Source organism: Hylobates moloch, unplaced genomic scaffold, assembly GCF_009828535.3.
Source record: "Hylobates moloch isolate HMO894 unplaced genomic scaffold, HMol_V3 SCAFFOLD_1, whole genome shotgun sequence".
NCBI classification, from domain to species: domain Eukaryota; kingdom Metazoa; phylum Chordata; class Mammalia; order Primates; family Hylobatidae; genus Hylobates; species Hylobates moloch.
In genome coordinates, this window is record NW_026652276.1 from 183,555,779 (window position 1) to 183,575,148 (window position 19,370).

A 19,370-nucleotide genomic window follows, 5' to 3' on the forward strand; every position below is an offset into this window, starting at 1 on the left:
TACATAGTTAATGTTTGCATTCTTGAAAGAAAATAAGAAGAGTATAATGATGAGGTTATATGGCAAAGGGCATGCTGGTGTTCAGTGTCACTCAGCCTGCTTCTTGAATTTCCACAGAGAAGATGATTCAAATCCAGGTATGTTTTCTGAAATATACACAGATAGAATTAATAATCACTAATCCAGTATAAAAAATCTGCTAAATTCCTTTTGGGCCGTATTCCAGGAAGTACAGATTCGGACTTTTTCCATGTATAGTCCACTCATTTCACCTCTATAGTAAAGCTAGATATTGGTATCTGTACACTCTGGCAAAACCCTCAGATTTTAGTTGTGAGCAAGAGTTATAGAGTGGCATTAGAAAGCATGGTTAGTGCTAATCATCCTATGTAGCAATTTGGCAAGTAGTCTTCTAAAAAAGTTTTTAAAAAAGCATACTTATATGCTTGAAATAGTTCTGGAGTCTCAATTTAATGGTTAAACCTCAAGCATTCTTGCAAGGTTAAGGTATTATTTGAGCCCAAAATAGCTTAAGTACATATGGAGCTGTATCCAGATGAAGCAAATGGTTCACTTATTCATTTATTTATTTTTTATTCAGTTGTACCTTAAGTAGATCTGGTAATTTGTAATTCTTCATATTTAAAAGTGACTTTTATATAAGCATTGCATTTCTAACTATCTTAATCATAATGAAAAGTACTGTGCTTAATGTATTTAGTAGCTTTTAGTGGAGAAACAATTCCTTATCAAGTCAGATGTGGATTAACATCCACAGGAAAAGCAGTCTGTTCTCTGCAATGCTTTATACCATGTTTACACTAAATTCATAATGTTTCTTTTTTTGCATTCTTTTAAGTTAGATAATTGAATTTGGTACAGTTTATCATTAATTGCCTACCTGGTAGTAAAACAGTTGGTCTTTTTTGAAGCAGTCCTCAAAGTACTCTAGGTCTGTTGATTAGAGTAGCTAAAATGGAAATACATTGCTAGAAAAGAAAGAGTTAATTCCTTAGCCTTAATAAAACCTTTTTATATTTACTGACCTTTAATATGAAATCAGATACCTTTCCTTAGCTAGTTTAGATCTAGGTCCTCTTTTGGACTATTGTTTCAGGTTGAATTTCCCTGAAAGCAGACACTCTGAAATGGAAATTTGAGCACAGTGAATTTACTAGGGAGGCCTCTTGGGACCAATGCCATGTAAAGGAAGAAAGCCAGATTTCCATGGGAGAAGCTGCACTGTGATACAGTTTCAGTAACCCACACGGAGAGCTCTGAAGCTGGGATGGTCCCTCAGAGTTGTCTCAAGTTGGGGTGAGAGGAGCTGGACGTTTATATCCCCAATCATTAGATGCAAGCTGCCCCGGGAAGGAGTATGATCTTGGGCCGAAGTGGCTACTTTTTGCTAGGTAATTCCCAAAGAGTGCTGACAGCTGAGGGTTGTCTGCCAGCAGTACTCCCAATAGCTAGGAAAAGCCCTTCAGTTATGATGTGGGATCTGGATGAGGAATACAGCATCCACTACAGTTATATTTATTCATTCATTTGACACATTTATTGACCACCTACTGTGTGCCAGATTTCCAGGCACCAAGGGTGCAAAGTTGGGCAGGAGATGAAACCTGTCGTTAAAGAACTCAGAGTAGAGTAGAAGGATTAAATGTACTTTATTTTCTCAGTCACTACTATCCCCTTTGGAATGCTACTTCCCACCTCATTTCCAGTGGTCCATTATCACCCTGCCTCAATGCAATGAACTCTTTTAGTTGTTTCTCACAGCTTCTTTTGTAATACTAGTACAGCAATGAGAAGGAGTAGGGGAAGGAAAAATTTAATCCAGTTTCAAATTATAGTTACTTTCACAGAAGTAACTGTAGAAAAGCTTCCACGTTCAGCCTTGCTTTCTCCACCTAGTCCTTGGCCCTCACTCTGCTTTGGTTTTTCAGCATATACAAGAGAGAAATAAGACAGGTAACCCCTCTTCATTCCATGGACACACCCCAGTGCCTCGACTTTTAAAAAATCACCCTTCAGACACATCTAAGTTTCTTGCCTTCCTCTCCCCTGTCACCTCTATTTCCATCCTTGTCCTAAGGGATTGTATGAACATGCTTTTGGAGTTTGTAGTCTGGAGTTTGGGATGGGAGGGGTACAGGAGAGCAGGCAGTGTTTTAGTCTCACATCCTGGTGGGTGAGAAGATTAGAGTAATGGCTGGTGAAAGTAAGTCCCAGTCTTCTAGTTCCTGGAATTTTGGTGGGAGTTATTTCTCCCAAGATCTTCCCAGCCTAGAACTCTGGATATATATTTCAATGAATTCTTTGTTCTAAATGCTGATGGTTATATAACACAAATTAGGTATATATTTTGGCTATATTTAAATAAACTGGCTTGAGAATCTTAAAACTTGTTTTTATGGGAAAATACATTGCTATTTCTAAACATCTGACTTACAGAAAACAAACAGAATATATGCGTTCATGGTCAGGATTTATTTACTTTAGCTTCTTTTTTCTTAAGCAAGGCTTAAACTAATTATTTTCCAGATAGAGCAGAAAAAAAAAATCCAACGTATAGATGTTGTAAAAACCATTTATACACAAATATAATGCAGTAACTTTCTTTTTGGTAGATTTTACAAGTAGAGTTTGGAGCCTTTGTGCCAGTAGGTGGGTGGGTGGGTGGTTGAAAGCAAACCAGTATTGAGTACCTAAATTGGCCAGCCCCTTTTACTTAATGAACAATTGGCTGTTTACAGATGAGGAAAACTAGACTTAGAAATGTCTAGTTGTTTACTCTCAACTCCACAAGTTAATCAGTGGAATAGCAAGGATTTGGTCCTAGTTTCTTGGCTTTCTAGGAGAGGTTTTTAAACAGTGAACTTGATTGCAACTGCAAATTCCATCATCACTTTGAGGGCTTCCTGGCTCACTCTAGAGATGTTTCCTCCAAGAAGACAGTACTATAACACAGATGCACTGCTTCAGCTATGTTCTACTTTATAAGTTCTTTGAGTTTCAGGACATTTATCGTGCTTTATGACCGAAAATGTAGATGTTCCATACAGTGTTTGGGCTTAGCTCCATGGTAGCATTCAGGAACTGGACTCCTTCCATAAAAGTGATGGTGCTGTCTTAAGTGTGTGGCTTCTAAGTCTTCCATGAAAGGAAGCAAGAGCATGAAATTTATTTTTTGTCTGCATTTTCAATTTTTTTATATACCCTGATGGCAAGCAACATCTAACATACTAGTGCCGAGTACTTAGAGCATGCCCATTAATGAAGAAAAGAGTAATGAAAGGAGCAATATATCTTTCCTGGCCTTGCAAGTTGATTCCTATGTATAGAGAAGAAAATAATTTATCCTAAGTGTTTTTTCAAGTGAAATTTTTAAGTATAGCTAACTATATTTTATATGTAAGAAACTGAGTAAGCTAATTGACTAGTCATGTTTCCTATTTGTATAGTTGGTTGAATCACATCTATTAAGTGTGTATGCATTCTACTACAAAATAAACCAGTTTATTCATTGACTTATTAAATATTTAATTTCTGGCAATGGGAATCTAGTGGGAGGATAGGTACTTGGATAGCTTGTATTTAGATGTAAAATTTTATGACAGTTTACTATCTTGATTTCCTTCTAAATCAAAAATTAAATTTGGTTTTATATTAATAATATTTTATTAAATTCTGATATTTGAATATTGATACTTTTTAAAGAATGCTATGCATGTATAACACATGCATGTATTTATATGTATTCTACAAAATACATTTTTAAATATAAATATGGTTTTTCTGACTCTGTTGGAGACAATGAAAAACTTCCTTGAAATGGTTTGCTAGGATTGGTTTTATTTATAACCTATGATTTAAACAAATTGATTCGATTAAGATGTAAGAGTGTTCATGTTACTTGTTTTTGTGTATTTTAAAAACTTATGATCTGGAATAGTGACTAATGAATAAAACCCTATTTTAAATATTTAGATTTCCTATGTAAATTAGGCTCTATTTTAAGTTCTTTGGAAACATATCTTGATAGATAAATTGCTGAGTATTAGTTCTCTCATTTTCTCTGCACTTCAAAAGTCCTTTGTTCTTCAAATATTTGGCATACATGCATAAACTTTTCCTTTAGTAACTACTTTTTTTATTTTTGAAATTTTCAAGAAGTACAATTTACATGAACTGTACAAAACACAGGTGATAACTTTGATAGCACTCAAAATTTCAGAAGAAATGCCCCAATCTGCTTTAAGAAGGACTTGTAGTCACTGATAAATTTATAAATCTGCTTTGTAAACTTAGAAAGTCAGAAATAACATACAATTTTAAAACATAGAAGCTTTTATTGGATTAAATAGATCTTTTCATGACATTCATGAAAATGTTTTATTGAAATTCTAGTATTTATTCCTAGCCTAGGTCATTATGAAGTTTTAATTAGATTATCATTTTGATACTGAATTTCGAATCTGGACACATACAACTTTGATTTTTTTGTTTTGTTTTTTTTTTGTTTTTTTTTTGAGAGAAGTCTCACTCTTGTCCCCCAGGCTCGAGTGCAATGGCTCGATCTCGGCTCACTGCAGCCTCCACCACCCAGGTTCAAACAATTCTCCTGCCTCTGCCTCCCAAGTAGCTGGGATTAAGGCACCTGCCACCACGCCCGGCTAATTTTTGTATTTTTTAGTACAGACAGGGTTTCACCATGTTGGCCAGGTTGGTCTCAAACTCCTGACCTCAGGTGATCTGCACGCCTCGGCCTCCCAAAGTGCTGGAATTACAGGCATGAGCCACCATGCCTGGCCACAACTTTTTTATATGAAATACTAGAAAGGAATTACAGCTTTTTTTTTTGTGGTGCAAACCATGTAGGTTTTTCAGGGTTTAAACCTCTGATACAAAATATTGATATTTACTACGGTGTCTGTCCTAAGTGCAGCTCCTTAGAGACATTCAGAGACTTGGCTTCCTCAGTTTGTGGCTTCCAAGTCTTCCATAAAAAATGAGACAGCACAGAGGATCATGGAAGAAGTTTCAGAAACCAGGCCTAGAAGTGCATATATTACTTCTGCCCATAGATCTTTGGACAAAATATTTTCACATGGCTTTATCTAACTGCAAAGGCTGAGATATGTAGTTTAGCAGTACTCTTACGGAAGAAGAGAGGCACACAAATATTAATGGACACTGGCAGTCTCTATCATATAATTGCTCTTTCACAAATGTCTCTATATTCCTTCTCTTTCCACCTCTCTGATAATTGGTATTCTCCAGGATTTCATCGTTGTCCTATTGTTCTTTCTCTACATATTTTCCTAAGGCATCTTATATACTTCTGAGTCTGAACAACCCTTACAAGCGTGTTTCAAATCTGATTATTCAAATCTATGTCTCTAGCCCTGACTAATTTATACCTCCATCTGGCAGGTAGACATAGCCATTTGGATCTTCATAGACATCTCGAACTCAACATTTCTAGCTTTTTTCCCTTCTTCCCCCATCCCTGAATGTCATCTGTAATGTGTCCTCTTCCCTTGTTTTTATTTGCTGTTTCTGATATTGCCATGTTCCCAATTCCCATGCTATAAATCTGGCAGTGATCTTAACTTCCTGCTTCTCTCTCATCTCCTGCATCTAATCAACTACCAAGTTTAGGCAGGTTTTATCTCCTAAATATTTTTTCAATCTATCTCACCTTTTTCCTGCTAATTTCTACACTTCCGTTTTAGACCCTTTTGACCTCTTGCCTCAATACTAGCAGTAACTTTGCCTCCAGCCTTGCCTTCTTCAGATCCATTTCTCCTCACTGCAGCTAAAGTAGTAGTTTATTAGTAATGCACATTGAACATGTCATTCTCTTATTCGGACCGTTTTCTACTGCCTTAGTGACGTGCTCAACTTCCCTTTTCCTTCTTCTGACTCTATGCTTTGTCTTCCAGAATTAGTCTTTTTTCCTATACACATTTTTACCTGTTTTATACCTCTGAGTTCTTGATCAGAGCCTTTGATCATACTGATCATACTGTTTATATTCTGCCCAAAATGCTTTTCCTAGCTTTTTAAAAATCTTGTTGACTTTTTAAATCTTTCAGTACTCAGCTAAAGCATCTTGCTTCATCTCTGGTTTTCTATAAATCCTTGCCTAATTATAAACTCCTCAAGAGCAAAGATTATGTTTTATTCATCTCTATATTCTTAGCATTTAGCACTGTGGCTTGCAAATACAAGTGTCTCCCTTCCCACCTCCCCACCCCTACCCACCAAAAAACACAAAATGACTTAATCTTTAAGGATACTTGATTACTCTGTTTGGATTATAAGAGTTATATGTGCTTGAACCATAATCACATTTCTTTTGGTGAAGAAAAATAAACCAATGTTTATCTTTAAATTGATTACATTTTTTTTCCTCTGACCATGCTAGAATGAAAGGTTACAAGCTAAGAAAAGCTATCTATTTTCTCAAATACTGGGATTTGTGGAAAACTTATATAACTTGAGAGTAGGGTAAGCACACATAGTTATTACAGACCATCTGGTGTCTGCTTTATTGGAAAGAAGCTTTTACTAAGATTTACTCCTCTCAAATAATTAATTTATTATTTTCAGTGATTGGAGATGAAGTAGGTGAAACCAAAATATAGAAAATTTTGCTAATAATGCCCATTTTGTTGCTTGGAATACTTTTAAATATACTACTTTATTCCACTATGCATTTGAGGCAAGACATCCATTTTGTGTTTTCTAATGACTTTAGAATATTTCTGTTTAAGGTAGAGATTTTCTAAATATTTTGATATGAGTTGAAAATAAGTTTTTGTTTACTGTTTTATTTAGAATTGACAAAAATATTTTGAAGTGTTACTTATAAGTAGACAGTATTTGAAACAATTCCTTAATTCCATGGGTTTTTGTTGTTGTTGCTCCATTATGCTTTTAGTATACAGTGGAACTCAAACATTCAAGAAGAATGTTATCTGAGACTCTATAGGTCCCACTATAATTAACTAATCCTCATTTTGTATAGATCTAAAACTTCTATTTTCTGGTTCAAAGAATCATTATTTTCTCAAGACCTCCTCACTTTCGTGACAAGCACTAATGATTGGCTTTTTGAGAAAGACCATATTTTTATTTTAAAAAAATTGTAAATTTTTACCGCATTATTAAAGACTAGTGTAAAACAATAAAGCTCCACTGCCTTCATGAGCGGGTGACTGGATTCACTAGCTAAATGACTGTAAAACTTTATCATAGTTCTTTATTAATAAAGTTATGAATATCAGGGACCTGTCTGCTTCATCTTTTATTGTTCAGGAGGTAGAGCAGTGTCTTAGTCTGTTTTCTGTTGCTATAACAGAATACCTGAGACTGAGTGATTTATAAAGTTTATATCTTACAGTTCTGGAGGCTGAGAAGTCTGAGGTCTAGGAGCCGCATCTGGTGAGAGCCTTCTTGCTGATAGGGGCTCTGCAGAGTCATGAAGTGGCACAGGCCTTACATGGAGAGAGGCTGCATGAGAGACACCCACACTGGCTCTTATAACAGACTCACTCTTGTGATAGCTAACCCACTCCCTCCATGAACCATTAATCCATTGATTCATGAATGGGTTGATCCATTCATGAGGGCAGAACCCTCATGACCCGGTTACCTCCCAAAGGTCCCACCTCACAGTATTGCTGCACTGGGTACCAAGTTTCCAACACATGAACTTTTCTGAGAACATTCAAACCACAACAAGCAGTAAAGAGAATGCTGAGTATGGAAACACCCGCTGTCTCACACTAGGTGAATCTTCTTAAAGCATGGTTTTCTTGTATTTTTATCCATCTTGAAATTCTTCACTGACTTTTTTGGTGTAGGATAGTCAGTAGACTTAGCACTCTGTGGTTCTACCACAGGTTGCTCTTTACCTACTTTTCCAAACTTTTTATTTGTTCACAAAATAATTGTGTTTACTATGTACTATGCATTGTGCAAAGTTCCCAGATATGAAGCTAAATAAGAAAGATGTGATTCCTGTCCTCCTAGACTTGCCTCATTGGGATCTAATTAAATGAAAGAGCTTCTGCACTGCAAAAGAAATTATGAACAGAGTAAACAGACAACCTACAGAACGGGAGAAAATATTTGCAAACTCTGTATCTGACAAAGGTTTAATATCCTTTGTTCCTTTGAATCTTCAAGGAAGTTAAACAAATCAATAAGCAAAAAACTAATAACCCTATTAAAAATGAGCAAAAGACAGGAACAGACATTTCTCAAGAGAAGACGTACAAGAAACCAACAAACATGAAAAACTGTTCCAAATCACTAGTCATCAGAGAAATGCAAATCAAAACCACAATGAGATATCATCTCACACCAGTCAGAATGGCTATTATTAAAAATAAGTAAAAAAACAACAGACGCTGGCGAGGCTGTGGAGAAAGGGGAACACTCATACACTGTTGGTGGGAATGTAAATTAGTTCAGCCACTGTGGAAAGCAGTTTGATGATTTCTCAAAGAACTTAAAACAGAACTGCCATTCAACCCAGGAATCCCATTACTGGATATATACACAAAAGAAAATAAATCATTCTTCCAAAAAGACACACGCACTCAACATGTTCACTGCAGCTCCATTCACAATAGCAAAGACATGGAATCAACCTATGTGCCCATCAGTGGTGGATTGGATAAAGAGAATGTGATATATATACACCATGGAATACTATGCGGCTATAAAGAAGAATGAAATTATATCCTTTTCAGCAGCATGGATGCAGTTGGAGGCCATTATCCTAAGCGAATTAACACAGGAATAGAAAACTAAATACCACATGGTCTTACTTATAAGTGGGGGGTAAACATTGGATAATTATGGACATAAAGATGGCAACAATAGAAACTGGAGTCTACTAGATGGGGGATGGAGGGACGGGGCAAGGGTTGAAAAACTATTGGGTACTATGCTTAGTACCTGGGTGATGGGATCATTTGTACCCCAGACTTCAACATCACACAATATACCCAGGTAACAAACCTGCACATGTATCCCCTGAATCTAAAATATGAAAAAAAAATTAGTAATCTTATAAGCTTCAGTACACAAACCAAGTTTTTATTCATACACAAATATACTCCTTGTTCATATACTCACAGGAAATATGGTATGTTAGACCTTCAGATGGATTTTTGCAATTAGGCGCATCTGGCTATTGAGTAAATGAATCCAGTGCCTTTTTTGCTTTTTCCCAGATACTGATACAAGTCAGTATTCATAAGGTATATGAAATGAGATAAAATGAGTTTACTGAAGATTAATTCTGAGGCCAAAGTTATTCCTTTACTTTTTAGTGTAGTTTTGGAATTATTTTAGAAGAGATAACATTATTGCTTATATTTTCAGTAGAATAAATATGAGTTCCTGATTCTAGGAATACTTATACATGTGAACACACATATGAAGAATAATCCTACTACTTTTGGTATTAGGGGAAAGGGGCTGGGAAGAATGGTCACAATATTCCATACTTATCATGGAAAACATATTTTCACTAAGACGGAAAACTTTGAAGCTTCTTTGTTCTGTTTTGTTAGTCATACCTCCATGTATTCATTATTCATATCTCAAACCACTTTAATTCTTGGCCCAGAAACTACTTTTAATCTAATAGACATGGCAAGTGGCCTGAAAAATAATTCTTTTTTTCCATACCATATTTTAGTGTTACTTGGGTGAAAACTTCGCTTTGTGTGGTCTGATAAATACATTGATATTTAGGTTGAAAATGTATAGTGACTACATTTCAGTAATTTTTTTCACTTACGGGTTTTAGAAGTATTGTTTTTCCTCTGTGCCAGCAGTTATGGTGATTTGTAGTTATGCTAAAAAAGCTTAAGGTTTGGTAGTAGAGAAAGAAGGTTTGCAGAGATACCTAAGGCTAGTTATTTCAGAACTACAGCTAAATCTTTGACTGGATTTGTGATATTGGGAAAAATTGCCAACAAAAATTACATTGTAGCTATTCATCCATGTTTTAGCATTGCTATGTATCACAGTTCCTTTCTAGATTGTCTCTAGTACATAAAAGTATCTTTTTCTTTTTTGCAGGTAATATAACATTACAAAGCAAGATGGGTAACATCACAGTAGGTACGTGCTAAGCTACTAGTTCGTGTATTTTGCCCACTTTTAAAAATAGGTATATTTGTGATGACTTTATTAGAATAAATGAAGTCTACAGTTTAACTGATGAACTTGACAGGATCACAAGTCAAATATAGGCAGAACCAATATACTAATTATGTCCACTCGAAGAAAATTGCCTGAGCTGGTATTAAGAAATGTCTTATATTTCTTGCTAAACTTCTCTGAAGAAAAAAAAAAAGAAAGAAAAAAGATCTTACAAACTTCTTGAATTCTTCAAATATCTAAATTAAGTATTTGAAAGAAAGATATAAATAATGTCACTGTTTATTGGTCTCCAAATGTGTTAAAAGTTGAAGACAACCTTGTGAATACCAATAACTAGTTAGTCAACATGTATTTATTGAGTACCTGCCATGTATTAAGAATTCTTTTAGGTACTAGGGAACATATTGGTCAACAGGACATAGTTTCTGTGCTCAGAGACCTCACCTTCTCTGAGCCCTGGGAAGAAAGACAACAAGCATATAAATAACAAAAGGTAATTTTAGTTTGTGGTAAGTACAATGAAGAAATAAGACAGGGTAACTGAATAGAGATTGGGGAAAAGAAAACTACTTCAGTTAGGCAATTGGGGGTGGTCTGGAGAGGGTACATTTAAACTAAAGCCAGAAAAGTCAGAAAGTTATGTAAAATTCTGGATACAGCCTCCCTAGATAGAGGAATAGCAAGTGCAGGCCTTGAAAATGGAAGTTTATTATTTTCAAGAGATAGAAGGCTGGCTTATGGGGAAAGTGGTAGGATATGAGGTAAGTAAGGCTACATCTTAGGACCTTGTAGACAGGGTAAGAGTTCAGACTTTATTCCAACTACAACAGGATGTTAGAGAAGTGATATATAATTTATATTTTAAAAGAACAACCTAGCTGTTATTTCATAATGTACCAGAAGGGTTCAGAAGTGAAAGCAGGCTATTAGAAGGCTTAATTTGTTCATTCTACTGTTGATGGACACCTGGGCTATTTCTAATTTTTTGGCAACTGTAAACAAAGCTGCTATGAATATACTAATGTAAGTCATTTTATGGATGTATATATTTTTTTCCTCGGGTAAATACTTAGGTATGGAATTGCTGAGTTGACTAGGTAGGTTCTATGTTTAACTTTATGATAAACTACCAGACCTTTTCCCAAAGTTCCACTTTATACTCTCATCAACAATGTATGAGAATTTGAGTTGCTCCACATCCTCATCAACATTTATTATTGTCAGTTTAAAAATTTTTTCATATCACCATTTGTTGAAAAACCTTCCTTTCTCTGATGGATTACTTTAGTATCCTTGTCTAAAATCAAATGACTATATAAGTGTGGCTCAGTGTCTGATCTCTTGTTCCTAATTCATTGATTTATTTGGTGAGCCTTATGCCTGTGCCACAATATCATGATTACTGTAACTTTGGTAAGTCTGTAAATCAGGTAGTTGAAGTCTTCCAAATTTGTTCCTTTTAAAGATTGCTTTGGATATAATAGGTCCTTTGATTTTCCAGTCAATTTCTGCCAAAAAATACAGTTTTGATTATGTTTGGGATTGCACTGAATCACATTGAATCTTCCAATTAATGAACATGGTAGGTAGCTCTCTCCATTTGTTTAGATCTTCTTTAATTTTTCTCAGCATTGCTTTTTAAGTTTCAATGTAGAGGTCTGGCACTTTTTTTTGTTAAATTCATTTGTGTTTTTAACACTGTTATAAATGAGACAGTTTTTAAGACTTTGCTTCTAATTGTCTACTGCTGATATATGTAAATACAAATGATTTTTATAAATGGACCTTGTATCTTGTTACCTTGCTAAATTTATTCTAATAGTGGTTTTCTCGAATCTGGAATCCTTTTCTAGCTGAGCAGACATTTTCATCTGTAAATATAGTTTTACCTCTTTCCTTCCTATCTTTATTACTTTTCTTTTTCTTGCCTTATCAGACTAGCTGTGAACTTCAGTATAATGTTGAATTGTAGTGATGAGAGTGTGATTCCTTGCACTTGATCCCTGTCCTTGTCCCCAGTATTAGGGGGAATGCATTAAGTGTGATGTTAGCTATAGATTTTTAACAGATGCCTTTTATCAGATTGGGAGAGTAATCTTTTATTCCTTGTTTGCTTAAAAGTTTCTCTTTTTTTACTTTCTTTGATCGTGAATGAGTGTTGAATTTTGTCAAATACATTTCCTGAATTTATTGAAATGATCATTTTTCTTTTATTAATATGACCAACTATACTGACTGATTTTTCTTTTAACATTATTTACTTGTTTATTATTTTAAAAAATAGAGACAAGGTCTCACTTTGTTGCCCATACTGGTCTCAAATGCTTGGCTTCAAGCAGTTCTCCTGCCTCAGCCTCCTAAAGTGCTGGAATTACAGGCGTAAGCCACCACACCTGGCCCTTTCTTTAAAATATCTATCGTTTACTCAGTGCCCATGTGCCAAGCACTGAGCTAATCACGTTACAATGTAGATTTATTTTGGTTTCTTTTGTGGTGTGTGTTTTTTTTTTTTTGCTTTTGCTGACTTTATTGAGACATAATTGACAAAACCGTATATATTTAAGGTATACATGCAATATAATGATTTGATATACATATATATTGTGAAATGATTTCCACAGTCCATTTAGTTAACATATCTGTCACTTCACCTCATTACCATTTTATATGTATGATGAAAATGTTTAAGATTTACTCTCAGCAAATATCAAGTTTACTGTACAGTATTGTTAATTACAGTCACTGTGCTATACATTAGATCTACAGGACTTTCTCCCAGATCTATAGAATTTCTCCATTATGTAAACTCCAAAAGAATGAAATTCTGTGGATGAAGCCTTAATTTTACTCTTGATAATTAATTTTAGTTCTGATAATTTGTTAAACAAAAAAATAGGAGGGCTTGTTTTGCTGCATAGTTTTAAAATATCATCTTTGCCTTCTTTTTTGAAAACACCTTGAGTTTTCATTTTATTTTTTGACAGCCTCCAAGGGATGAGCCATCATTAGAGATCAATACAGATAACATGAGGATATAATTACTTTGTGGCCTGGGATATAATTATTTAGCTGTCATTTATTTCTCATTTGGAGGGAAAAATAAATGAAAGTATTATTTATGAGCCACACAAAAATTCTGTGTGTTTTTTTTCCCTCTTTGAGAAAGCGAGAAATCACACTAATGTTTCAGCTATTTTACTTTGTTCAAACTGGAATAATACACACCTAGTGTATTACACTTTTCTTTTTTTTATCATAATGTAATTTTTACTTGGCTTCTTTTAGGATGCGATAAGAGGTTTAAAAAGGAGTTTCTGTTGGTACGTAAGCAGTGAAATGTTCATTTTGTCCAGCTATTCTGTGTCATTTATCTCTAGTGATTTCATTTCCCAACGTCAGTGTTAACTTTTCACACTTGAAAACTAAATAAATTGAGTCTGATAAAGGGCATTTTCCAGTATAGATGGGAAATAAATTATTATAAATGATCTTGGAGCCAGATTTTAAACAGTTTATTCCAAATTTACTATCTTTGTTTGAAGTCAGTTAACATTTTTTTAAAAGCAAAATGTTGGCTCATATATAGATATATATATACACACACACACACACAAATGTTTTCTCTGTTTTGTAAAAAGTATAATTTTTGGCATAGTTTTCACCACACTCCCTACTTTGTTTCCACTTTGAAGTAATAAAACCTCCTGATAAAATACGCTTTTTTAGAGGCCTCTCTAAAAAGAATATGCTTTGGCCTTCTCCAGGCAGTCAGATAGAATATTAAATTAAAGATTCAATTGCCATGGGAGAAAGAGAAGGAGGAAAAACCACTTAGCACTAACTCTTCAAGTTCATTTCCTTACTTCCTTATTTTGACTGTTTTCCCTTGAACTTGCGATACTGGTTGATTCAAAAGTAGGGTCATCGACGACACAGGGAAATTTGAATGTCAAATCAGGGTTATCTTAATTATTATTTTCTTATCCTCACTTAAAGATACCTGTTCAATTCCAGAAACTTGAAAAGAACTATCAGATATAAACAAGCTATTCTTCAAATTATTCCACCCTGCTCTTCTGCCCTTAAAGAAATGCAACAAGCCAGGAACAGTGGTTTGTGTCTGTAATCCCAGGAGTATCGCTTGATCCCAGAAGTCAGAGACCAGCCTGGACAACATAGCAAGACCTGTCTCTAAAAAAAAAAAAAGAAAAAGAAAAAAAGAAATGCCACAACTTTATGTAGAGTAATCTTTTACTATTAGGAGCACTTCTTAGTATCAGCAAATTTGCTACAAGGAGAAATTATGAGAGGTTTTGATTTTTGTTAGCCTTGCTACTGCTTGTATGTGACTATACATGAGGTAGAATTCTTTGATAATTATGGAAAGTTTACTAAATGTATCAACACGATAAAAAACTAAATATATCAATGATGCTTAGTGGTCAAAGGAATCATTACTTGCAGATTCTCCTTCCTACTCATTAAGTTTTAGAGTAAATGTTTAGAGATAAGTTATTTGGGTTAATATAGATAAAGATTTTTAAATTAGTTGTCTAGTTTAATAGATTTCTAGGTTTCTGATACTGTTTACGTTTCAGTGCAAACAATGGCATTGTTATGAGGAAAACACTAAGCCTTGTAAGATTCTTAGCCCCTTATCCTAATGCTAAAGCAGAGCCTTTTATTTCAAGTTTGTAATTCCATTTATCAAGTAAGAATGATTTTACTTACGGTTTTTTCTTCTTCCTAGATTCGTCTTCTGGATGTCTAAAAGCCTCAACTAATCAGGGTGCCATAGATGTTTATGTCAGCCAACTGGGGAAAGTGGAATTGAAATCCCATAAAGGTTAGGAACTGGAATGTTTTATTTTGACATATGATGTAAGGAAGGTTTATGTAACACTCAGGAAACAGATGGTCAAATTATCTATACTGACATAGTGATTTCAAGAAAATATCTTCTGATAGAACCTGATTTAAAAGCACTGGTCTGCTAGCTTTCTAGACCAGTGATCTTTACAACTTTTGGGATAGATGGACATGCAGACTATCTTTCCCTTTGTAGTACAAACAAAAATGTAATATTTTGACTGTTATTATGGAATTTTTAAATGTTACTCTGTGGATTTTTCAGTTTATTCTATTCTGAAATAGAATAATCTTTGAAGGAAAAACGCTGCCATACACTCTTTTGGAAGCTTTTCTGTCAGCCTGTGAAAGGAACTTCTCAGGCAATCAGTGTAGAGTAACAGTTTTCAAAGTGTGATCCTTAAATAAAGGTATCACACAGGAAGATCCTCTAAAGTGATTACTTAGTCTCTTGAAGTATCAAGACTTACGATATGTCTCTATCATTTAACTTCTGACACAACTTATTCTGAGTCCAACTCTTTCATTTAAAATCGTATACTTTTCATCTGAAAGCTAAATATGAATTTGCCTGTTCTTCTGCACACATGGATGTACACATATGTGTTGACAAGTGGCTTGGGTGAAGTAGGTTGGCCATAGGGGCTGAAGTGGCTTGGCTGCAGAAAGTTAAGAACTGTAGCTTTGTATAAAAAAAATTTAAAAATAGTCCAGCAGCTCTTGCATGTTGGCCAGATGTTTAACAAGGAAAATATTTCCTCACAGAGACTGATTGTTCCTGCTATTAGTAGTTTCTTTACCATATTGATTTAATAGTTTTTTAAATCCATCTCTAGAATTTGTCAGTGTCCAAACTGCAAAACACAGAGGTCTGAAACCTCAGTTATTGCTGATACACCGGTGTGATTTCTCAATATCATATTTTCTCCCTTTAAAATAGGATAAACTGATGTCCTCACTAAATCTAAGAGCTTCAGGTAATACTCTTCAGGGAAAATTATAAATGGCATGTAAGTCATATAATTGTACTCCATTATTACAAAGATCCAAGGAGAAAAGGGATATATTGTTAATATAACTAGTAACAGAGTAAGAACAAAGTTTTGAATAAGCAGCTCTTACATACAAATAATTTAATGTTTTGCACAGTAGGCAAAACAAACAGAAAACTGTAAAACTTTTGAAGATTGTTAGTCTTTATTCATTTAAAATATTTCTTAGTCTTATTTGGAATATTGCTGGAACAATATTGGAATAGTATTTGAAACTACTGAAATAGTATTTGATGTTGCAAAATTTGATTAGGATTACAGTTTTATGTTTTCTTCTACTGGGACCATGTTACTGGCAAAAGCTTAAAGACAACCGAAAACAAAGATTTCTATCTTACTTCAGATCTCTGAATTCTCAATACACTTGGGAACAGTAACTTTTTAGAGTAATGGAAAGTTATTCAGTAACTCTTTCTTAATGGTTAGCAAAGACATCTGGAATCCATTCCAACTCTGCCACTGTCTTGCTGTACGGTTCAGAGCCAGCCACTGGAGTCTCTTAGGTCTTCACCATTTTGTGATGTGGAAAAATATATAATGCTTGTTTTCTTTCACCTTATGAAAATTAATATGGTGACCTTCTTAATTCATTCCAGGCTATGCTTGGGCCTGGGAGTCACACCTGAATCTGAGTACTGACTTTTCCACTTAACATTTTGTCCTTGGGAAAATCACTAATTTTAACATAATATGCCTTCAATAAATGACGCTGTTAGTTCACATTTGAATTTTTAAGAGGATAGTACTGATGTCAACCATGAAGAAATTTATGAAGTGAAAAGAGGTTAAAGAACATAACAAGAGCTCTCCTTTCTAAAAAGTTAGTGTTAAAGATGGGACATTAGGAAGGTTTTCAAGTCATGAAAATTCTTCATTCACAAACAGTAATGGAGTTTTGGTAGGTGGTTTTTGGCTTTTAAAGATGTGGAGGGAGATGGGGTAGAAATCTTTGCATTGCTTAACATTTTTAAAGATCTGAAAAATTTAAGATCCTGTTATGCATTTAAGAACAGAAACAAGTGTTCATAAAGTTAGCACACTTGAAACTTGATACATTTAGACATATCAAAAAAGTTTTTTAAATCTATGATTTTCTACTTTTGAAAGTACGTTTGGTAGAAAAACGTGTCTTCTATTTATCCTGAAATCTTCCAGGGTTGTTTTTGTTTTGTTTTTTCCTAAAGCCCTCATATGTTGTTATGGGAATCTCCTGTCTGTAGTTTACATTTGAACCCTGGAAAGCAATTTGGTTTTTTGTTTTTGTTTTTGAGACAGGGTATCACTCTGTCACCCAGGCTGGAGTGCAGCAGCAAGATTATGGCTCAGTGCAGCCTCAACAGGATCGCCTAAGCTTGGGAGGTCAGCCTTCCAGGTAGATGAGACTCCAGTTGTGTACCACCACACCCAGTTGCTTTTTTTTTTTTTTTTTTTTTGAGCTGGGGGAGGTAGAAACAGGGTTTTACCATGTTGTCCAGGCTGGTCTTGAACTCTTGAGCTCAAGCAATCCACCTACCTTGGCCTCCCAAAGTGCTGGGATTACAGCCACAAGCCACTGTGCCTGGCTGCAATTTATTTCTTAATAAAATAAACTAGTTGTAGTAATATGCATTGTTCCCTAATTTTTCTTTAGAATAGAACAGTTCATCATGCTTATCTCAAACTTCTAGCTCCAATTAGGAAGACCAAGAAATTACTTAAGGAAGCTTAAGCTGGTGTTAGCCAGATTGGAAGGAAAACCATGACCCATAAGTAAATGCGTTCAAAACCCCATCCTGACCATCTTTGTCCACAGAGATGGGGTTAATGCTTTATGGCAGGGGCCTTTTACCTACTTTATTTAATGAAAAACGGGAAGAAAAACTTCTGAAATAGGAGTGTGTTGGTGAATTTACACTGCAACCCACATAATTTGAAAAATGATTCCATACCTAGCAGAGTACTTTTCCTGATTTACTCTTTTAGAAGCTTGAATTACAGCCAGGTTGTATGGAAATACAGGTTGAGTGTCTTACCTTAGGTATCCAAAAGCCTGTAATCTACTCAAAAGAAACATTAGTGAGTTGGAATTCAAATAATCCTTTTCTATTGTTATTTTTTGTTACACACAAGGCACATCTGAAAGCACAAGAGCTCAGTGTTCTAGTTGTATTATAATAATGAGGTCACAAGTCCTGTACTACGATGAGGTAGGAGTGTGTGAAATATCATGGTGGTTAAAAGCATGGGCTTTGGGGTGGAGCCAAGATGGCCGAATAGGAACAGCTCCAGTCTACAGCTGCCAGCATGAGCGACGCAGAAGACAGGTGATATCTGCATTTCCAACTGAGATACCAGGTTCCTCTCACTGGGGAATGTCGGAAAGTGGGTGCAGGACAGTGGGGGCAGCGCACCGAGCGTGAGCCGAAGCAGGGCGAGGCATCGCCTCACCCGGGAAGCGCAAGGGGTCAGGGAATTCCCTTTCCTAGTCAAAGAAAGGGGTGACAGACGGCACCTGGAAAATCAGGTCACTCCCACCCTAATACTGCGCATTTCCAACGGTCTTAGCAAAGAGCACACCAGGAGATTATATCCCGCACCTGGCTCCAAGGGTCCTACACCCACGGAGCCTCGCTCATTGCTAGCACAGCAGTCTGAGATCAAACTGCAAGGCGGCAGCTGAGGCTGGGGGAGGGGTGCCCGCCATTGCCGAGGCTTGAGTAGGTAAACAAAGCGGCCATGAAGCTCGAACTGGGTGGAGCCCACCGCAGCTCAAGGAGGCCTGCCTGCCTCTGTAGACTCCACATCTGGGGGCAGGGCACAGCCAAACAAAAGGCAGCAGAAAGCTCTGCAAACTTAAATGTGCCTGACAGCCTTAAAGAGAGTACTGGTTCTCCCAGCATGTAGTTGGACATCTGAGAATGGACAGACTGCCTCAAGTGGGTCCCTGAACCCCAAGTAGCCTAACTGGGAGGCATCCCCCAGTAGGGGCAGACTGACACCTCACATGGCCAGGTACTCCTCTGAGACAAAACTTCCAGAGTAACGATCAGGCAGCAACATCTGCTGTTCACCAATATCCACTGTTCTGCAGCCTCTGCTGCTGATACCCAGGCAAACAGCGTCTGGAGTGGACCTCCAGCAGACCTGCAGCTGAGGGTCCTGACTGTTAGAAGGAAAACTAACAAACAGAAAGGACATCCACACCAAAACCCCATCTGTACGTCACCATCATCAAAGACTAAAGGTAGATGAAACCACAAAGATGGGGGAAAA

General features: G+C 35.9%; 1 protein-coding gene across 2 annotated transcripts in view; it reads left to right on the forward strand.

Moving 5' to 3' along the window:
* The window catches only part of FAM185A (family with sequence similarity 185 member A), a 60,125-nt gene that overhangs the window by 13,117 nt on the left and 27,638 nt on the right, over positions 1-19,370 (forward strand). For both annotated transcript variants that reach the window (XM_032761266.2, XM_032761267.2), the window contains exons 5-6: positions 10,114-10,155; positions 14,948-15,043. In XM_032761266.2, coding sequence (XP_032617157.1) covers positions 10,114-10,155; positions 14,948-15,043 — 138 coding nt within the window. The remainder of the gene's footprint in view (positions 1-10,113; positions 10,156-14,947; positions 15,044-19,370) is intronic.